At 38.4% G+C, this 7,141-nt stretch overlaps 1 protein-coding gene across 3 annotated transcripts in view; it reads right to left on the bottom strand.

The window, feature by feature from the left end:
- Window positions 1-1,885: 1,885 nt before the first annotated feature.
- The window catches only part of LOC126281864 (tRNA modification GTPase GTPBP3, mitochondrial), a 120,926-nt gene continuing 115,670 nt past the window's right edge, over window positions 1,886-7,141 (bottom strand). For 2 of the 3 annotated variants that reach the window (XM_049981133.1, XM_049981134.1), the window contains exon 8: window positions 1,886-2,386. In XM_049981133.1, the coding sequence (XP_049837090.1) occupies window positions 2,155-2,386 (232 nt within the window). In that variant the 3' untranslated portion in view covers window positions 1,886-2,154. The remainder of the gene's footprint in view (window positions 2,387-7,141) is intronic. The other variant, XM_049981131.1, reaches the window with a different exon arrangement.

The following is a 7,141-nucleotide window of genomic DNA, read 5'->3' as shown; positions in this document are numbered from 1 at the left end:
CGAATGCCTTGTGGAAGTCAAGAAACACGGCATCTACCTGGGAACCCGTGTATATGGCCCTCTGAGTCTCGTTGACGAATAGTGCGAGCTGGGTTTCACAGGATCGTCTTTATCAAAACCCACGCCGATTCCTGCAGAGTAGATTTCTAGTCTCCAGAAAAGTCATTATACTCGAATATAATACATGTTCCAAAATTCTATAACTGATCTATAGTTCTGCACATCCGTTCGACGTCCCTTCTTGAAAACGAGGATGACCTGAGCCCTTTTCTAATCCTTTGGAATGCTACACTCTTCTAGAGACCTACGGTACACCACTGCAAGAAGGGGGAAATAATGTCCGACACTACACCAAATACCATCCATGGTTTTCTTGTGACTTACAGTGCCACCCCAACTGAAAGATGCAGCTCAGCGCAGTACCCACTCGGATGTGCTGCGCCCACCACTGGCATGTATCAGTGTCAAGGCTTCTTCCATCTGTGTGCACAGCCTTGGTGTGGGTCTGGATGTTTGGATGCCCCCACAATTAGGATCCACAGGATGATTTACATCTGCCACAGGTCTGTGATGTGTACACGGCCACAGCCCACAGTCTTCTGTGGTACCACCAAAATCAACTTCACCTATGCCATCCTGGTTAGCAACTGCCCATTTCCACACATCCACCAGACCATCTGGACCTAGGATGACTCATGCAACTTCCTTGGGCCTCAAACTGCCCCAATATTCTGCAGTGACTTTGAAGGACATCGATCTGCTGTTCCTCCCAGTGGCAGATTCTCCAGACCATGCACCACCTACATTTTAATCCCACAGTGGTCACTGCGGGAGGTGAAGGGGATCTAGTGGAACCACCTGGCATCCCTACAGAAAATAGGTGATGTAGCAACATTACTGTCAACCGCTGCAGTGCCACTACTCAGATAGTGTTTGTCATCAGGCACCCCTCTAATGAGACAATGCCAGACACTTGCATATAAGCTGGCTGAGTGTCAGTATGAGTCAGTCTTGATGTGATCAATTAAATGTGTGCTGATTAGATAATGGTCTGGTTTTCCATGTTTACATTTTGGGCTCAGGTCAATATCCCCAGAACTCTGATAGTGCAGGAGTTTGATCACAATTGAACTGCTTACTCTAGCATGCATTGTTCCTGAAGTGTTCTGTGCCAGATTTCACTCTAGCAAATAAGTAGAAGGCAAGTCTCTACTAGTTTCAAATGTAACTCATGTTTACAAAAGTTTTCATTGGCAAAATACTACTGATCACATGCTGGGTATATTTCAGTTAACACTGTTATTTTCAATATTATCAATATCTTGGCATCCATAAAACAATCATAACTACAGTATGTGTAGCCAGACTTAACAAACATCTCAAAAAGATTAGGTTACAGTCTTGGATGAAAAAACTTTGCATTATTCTTCATGTACATTACAAAGAAACTAACAAGATTTCAGTCATGCTATGTATGGTCCATATCACAACACACATTATCAAGAAATTACTGCCTTACTCTCATACTACTGCTAGTTATCTCAAGGATGAAAAATACTATTGACTCCTCTCTCACATGATAATGGCAAAACTAGTACACCATACCTGCTTATCCATTAACTATTGAAAATGACAAACATCAGTAACAACAATTAATGAGCAAGAAGATAACAAAGATTGTTTCTAACTTGTTTTGTCACTTGCTATATAAATTTTAAAAAAAGTATCCAAGTTAAACACATAAATAATATCAGGTTTAGAAGTAAGAGTACCAGAGGCTCATTTGCCAGACAATGAGAAATATTTTTTAAAAAAATCAAATAAACCACTGAATTAACATTTAATAAATACAAAGAGAGAATGACTAAACACAGGCACTACTCAATAAAGAGCCTCTATTATTTTTTATTTGTAAGCATATTTCATTTAGTCTTAGGTTAGGAAGAGACGTCTCCTACATGATCTACCATCCAGTAGGTCTTCCAATGATTGCAGGACTTCCTGAAATTACAATACTGAAAGCAATTGGGGATCAAATATTGCACAAAGAGTCATCCTATTCATCCAAGAAGACTTCACAATAGTGCTAATTATATATCTGTCTCACCTTATGAATACCTGAGAACTAACTGGACAATCACACATATCTGAGTGCTACTTGCCAATACAAAAATCTCTGAAAATTACATCTAAAATTTGTTCACTGCTAACATGTCCTGTGATATGACCAATGTGTCTCAATGCCTTCCGCAGTTGGTGGGCAGCCAAGACCGTGTCACCAGTGCACTGGAAAAACCTGTCCAAACAATCGACACAGGCAACAAGGTGGTGTCGATGGCGAGCCTGTGTGAGTGCTGGGTTGGCATTGGTTATTGTGCTCCCACACCTGAAAAAGTGGTGAGGATCATTATAATTTGTTACTTAAAAATAAAATATTAAAAGATTCAGTTATATGATGGAATGCTAATATTATGACAGCAATTCTTAAAGTGGATAAAAATGCACTTATGTTGTCTGTGAATGTTGCATTGGGTACCAATGTTGTGAACAATTGGTGGGAACTTAATATGATGAATTCTGAGTTGATTATCAGTAGACAATCAGAGTGTTAATTCATAAACAAAATTAGCTGGTATTTGGTTCTGTGAGGTTGGTTTAGGATAGAATTTAACCACATTGTCAGAATTTTCGGCAGAAGCAGAAATAAGACATGCAGCAGAGTATTGCATTAACAAATGTGTATCTTCAGCTATACTATACATAACTCTATGATGGCAATCATATTTTCATGCTGAAATTTGCTGGCTCTCCCAGTTCACAAGCAAATTATAACATTCCAACCTAACCAAGGCAATGGGCTATGCTACAGGCCAGTCTGTCAGCACATTTAGTTTTCTTCCATTCACAACCAAATTGTCACATTCCGCCATAACCTAGGCTTCAAAGCTTCACCACTGATCAGTTTTTTTGCAGTCACCAAAGAAATATGAATATCAGTAACCAACCTTAAAATCCACAATAAACAGATCAATAAAATTTATTGCGGTGCTCTCCATACAGAAAATAAATGTAATCAATTTGCATCTTCTGCTGAAAGAAATCATTAGATTCAGTGATTCTCACTGACTACTGTATTCTACAATCTGACTGGCTATTGCCAAAGTCAATGAACTGCCAACATCAGCATGTAACACACCACAGGTGCACTGTAACCCTTAATGTGCACTATGCTGAGTGTGTGTTAAGTAGTCTGTTGCGCAATATTCTATTTACTGTGATTCAGTATTTAATATTTGGCAGGCTAAAAATACTTAACAATAAGGAACATCTTACTGAATGATAGGTGTCTGAATCAGCAGACATTTGGGTGTGTGTGTACACAACAGAAATCTAGTGTTCCCTGATTAGTGACTGGAGATATGTAAAAATTGATGAAGAGTGGCTCATTTTGTCATAATTTATGAATGATAAGAGTCTCTCCTTTGAGCACTACAGAAGTACAAAAGGATGCGCATGATAGGAAAGTTGGTTCCTGTGTCAGTTTCCAGTGAGAGAGATGTCAGGACTCCATTTCGCATCGTGTTAACGTCCAGCAAATGAAAAACATCTACCAGCTGCAAGTGGGGTGCATCTCTTCATGTGATTTTTTATGTATTCAAACCCTGGTATATGTGTGAACCAATATCTCTTCCAACTCGTTCTTACAGGTGTGATTATTACAATGTCTTGAGCATCCAGTAGCAATGTTCCTGTACCCACCATAATCTTTGCACACTGAGATGTGCAGTGACCAGAGGTACATGTTTAGTGTGGCAGCTTCTTTACTCTATACTAAGAAGGTGGTTCCACATGGCATGGCAGTGTGCAATTACTACTGTCCAGCATTAAATTGGTGAGTCATTTGCTGCAGGATGGCCTACCTACCTGTTGTTACAATCCAATGGTAAATGCCGACCCTGTCATGAGCACATTCCTATCCATGTCAGATGACTCTGGTGATGGCAGGAAGTTGCTCATTATACAACAATGACACGGTGGCTGCAAGATCTCTGCGATGAAGTGCTAGGTCATACTGATGACCCATGATCTGGTCATAGGTAGGGTGACCAGACGTCCGGATTAATCCAGACATGTCCTCCTTTGTAGCTCTTTGTCCAGGGTCCAGGCGGATTTTTACGGAGTCCGGTTTTTTCACAAACTTGAGCGTAATACAGTTAAATTTACAATTTGTCCCATTCTATTGCTTTTTTCTTAAATACTTTAACTATTGGCACAGCCTTCGCGATAAACACGCATAAAGGCGGTGTTAGTAGGTGGCACCAGGACCGTCGATGTTATCGTTGATCAACCTATATGCGAATGCAAATATCAATTATTTAAAATTTTCATTTTGTATCTTCCTTTGTATTGGCTTGGCTTCCTGTAGTGCACATGTGATTTGTGAGTATAATTTTTAACTGAGTGAGTTACGTAAAATATTTGGGTATGTCTAAACGAAAGTGTACATTTCCTGATGTCCTTCCCTGCAAATATCCAGCTTTCAAGAAAGGGAGAAATGAATTTGAAGAGGAATGTAAGATACGTGGAGCCAGAATGTATGTCTCAGTGGCCAATAAAGGTAAGAAATAACTTGACGGATTAACTGTCATGGTTTTATCTCATTGTTTCATAGTCATTCAATTTATTTGTATTCAGAAGGTTAAAGTGCAGTTTACATGTCGTCAGCTGCTGCTTGACTTATAGATGTTGGTAGCGGTGCGTCGAATGAAGGGAGGTGAATGGTCCTAAGTTTTTTGCTTTGTAAATGCTATAAAATGAAATGCATGTTGCTTTGTCACTGAAATGTTAAATTTCTTGCACAGGTGGCCAAGATTTCTAACACCACGTTGCCACTCAGAAGCATAAAAAAACCTTATGGCTTCCAGTTCAATGTCTAGGATAGACACATTATTTCAGCAACAACAATCTACTTCTGCTATAAGCCACAGAGTTCTTGCTGGAAAAGCAGCATTAGCATTCCATAAAGTTAGGCATCATTTTAGCTACAGATCAATGGATTGTACACTGAGTCGGATGTTGCTAAAAACTCACCCATAATAAAACTCAAAGTATTATAAATAATGTGATTCCTCCACATGCCTTGACTGTAACAATGGAAGATTTGAGTGGTATATCTTGTTTTGGCGTCTCTACTGATGGAAGTAACCATGGCAATATAAAAATGTTTCCAATTGTTATACAATATTTTGAGTACAAATAGGGTGGTTTATAAACAAAAGTAATCAAGCTAAAATCTACTCCAAATGAAACATCTGAGACAGTTGCAGAGTACATTACAGAAACTTTACATCATTTGGGTATTGTTAATATGTGTGTGTCGTTTACTGGTGATAATGCAAACACAAACTTTGGTGGTATTAACAGCAAGGAAGGCACTAACATATACAGCAGATTAAAGACATCTCTTAAAAATGAGCATTTAATTGGAGTGGGATGTCGAGCTCACATTTTACACAATACAATTCGGCATGGAGTTGATTGTGTTTCTATTGATTTAGAGTGTATTATTGTAAAAATACATAATTATTTTTCTATTTACACAGTTATAACAGAACAGTCATGATCTTTCTGTAAATTTGTTGAAGTTAATTACAAACAAGTCCTGTCTCATCTGAAGACTAGGTGACTGTCTCTTTTTCCAGCTCTTGAAAGGGTACTGAAAATGTATGCTGCTCCACCAAGGGTTTGTTTCAATTTTATGAGAACAGGTTGAGTGAAGCTTACTTATGGTATTTGCATTCATTGATGTCTTTGTTCAGTACAAGTATTCTGGAATTATAAAAGGACAACAACTCTGTGGTTGATGTGATTGAAATTTTGGAGTCAGTATGTAAGGTGCTTGAAGACCGATTAAGTGAAAAATTGATTTGCCTTAAGGTCAAGCAGAGCCTGAAAATTACACCAGAGGAAAGCTTCGAGAAAGAAGTCAGACTTCTTATGGAGGAAGCTATTTTACTTTATGAATCATGTCATGAATATTTGAAACGGTGGATCTGTATGTTTGAGCCTTCTCATGTTTTAGTGGATGTCACTTAAAAATGATTTTAGCTACAGTGATGATGAGAAAAGCCTTGTGTATTTGCAGGAGAAATGTAAAGCCTTTGAAATTGAATATGCAAAATGTTTTGGTCAGTTCTGCAATTTCAGGCAATTTCTAAAAAGGAATAATGATGATCCAGAATTTAAGACTTTATCTTGTAGTAAAAAATGGGCAAGGTTTTTTGTGACACTAAGTCAGTTGACTGTCACTTAGAGTTGCTGAAACTTGCTCAATACTTTTTCAGTATTTTAGGGCATAATGCTAATGCCGAAAGAATATTTTCTCTAATTACCACAGAGTGAACTGATGAGAGGAATAGATTAAATCTTGAATCAGTGAAAGGTCTGTTGATGACCCAAAATAATTTAAAAGAATTTTCATGTGTCATTTTACAGTTATCTGTTGAGTAAGCCTAAACTTCTGTAAAAAATTGGTTCCTCCGAGAAGTATCAGAAATTGTTAAGAAATGTATGTATGTTATGTGTATAAATAATAAACTCATTTATTAAAATTGAACGTATGTTTGATGGGGAATGCTGCATATGAGGATACCACCGGTGAGCTTTGGACACGTAACATGAAAGTAGCCAATCGGGAATGGCGTTTAGGCAGCCGTCTTTGTTAAATCTTAACACTAAGTGTAAATATAGAAACAATTGAAGCCACACTGTCACCACAATCAATGTTTTTAATATAAAATAAAAAAAATAGCTCTGGGGGATCACCACCAGTAACAATTAACTACCAGTTTTACCAGTAATTGCCGGCAGTCACGTGACTTACCCAAAGCTCACGAGTGGTGTCCTCATCTGCAGTTGACCCGTATGATGTGTCCTGTTTTTTTCTTCCTTTGTCCTCCTTTTTGAAGCCGTTTGTCCTCCTTTTTAAATAATTGCATCTGGTCACCCTAGTCATAGGTAAATGTGCTGATATTGTACGTTTTGTCAGTCTTCTGCTAAACTGTCAGGCCAACAACTACTACAAGATCTGAAAACACTGCAGGCATGGTGGCAACAGGCCACTCTCTTTCTGCCGCAGCAG

This window comes from Schistocerca gregaria, chromosome 7 (assembly GCF_023897955.1).
Source record: "Schistocerca gregaria isolate iqSchGreg1 chromosome 7, iqSchGreg1.2, whole genome shotgun sequence".
Taxonomy (NCBI): Eukaryota; Metazoa; Arthropoda; class Insecta; order Orthoptera; family Acrididae; genus Schistocerca; species Schistocerca gregaria.
Note: the sequence above shows the minus strand (reverse complement) of the source record. Positions and strands in the feature narration are given on the sequence as shown.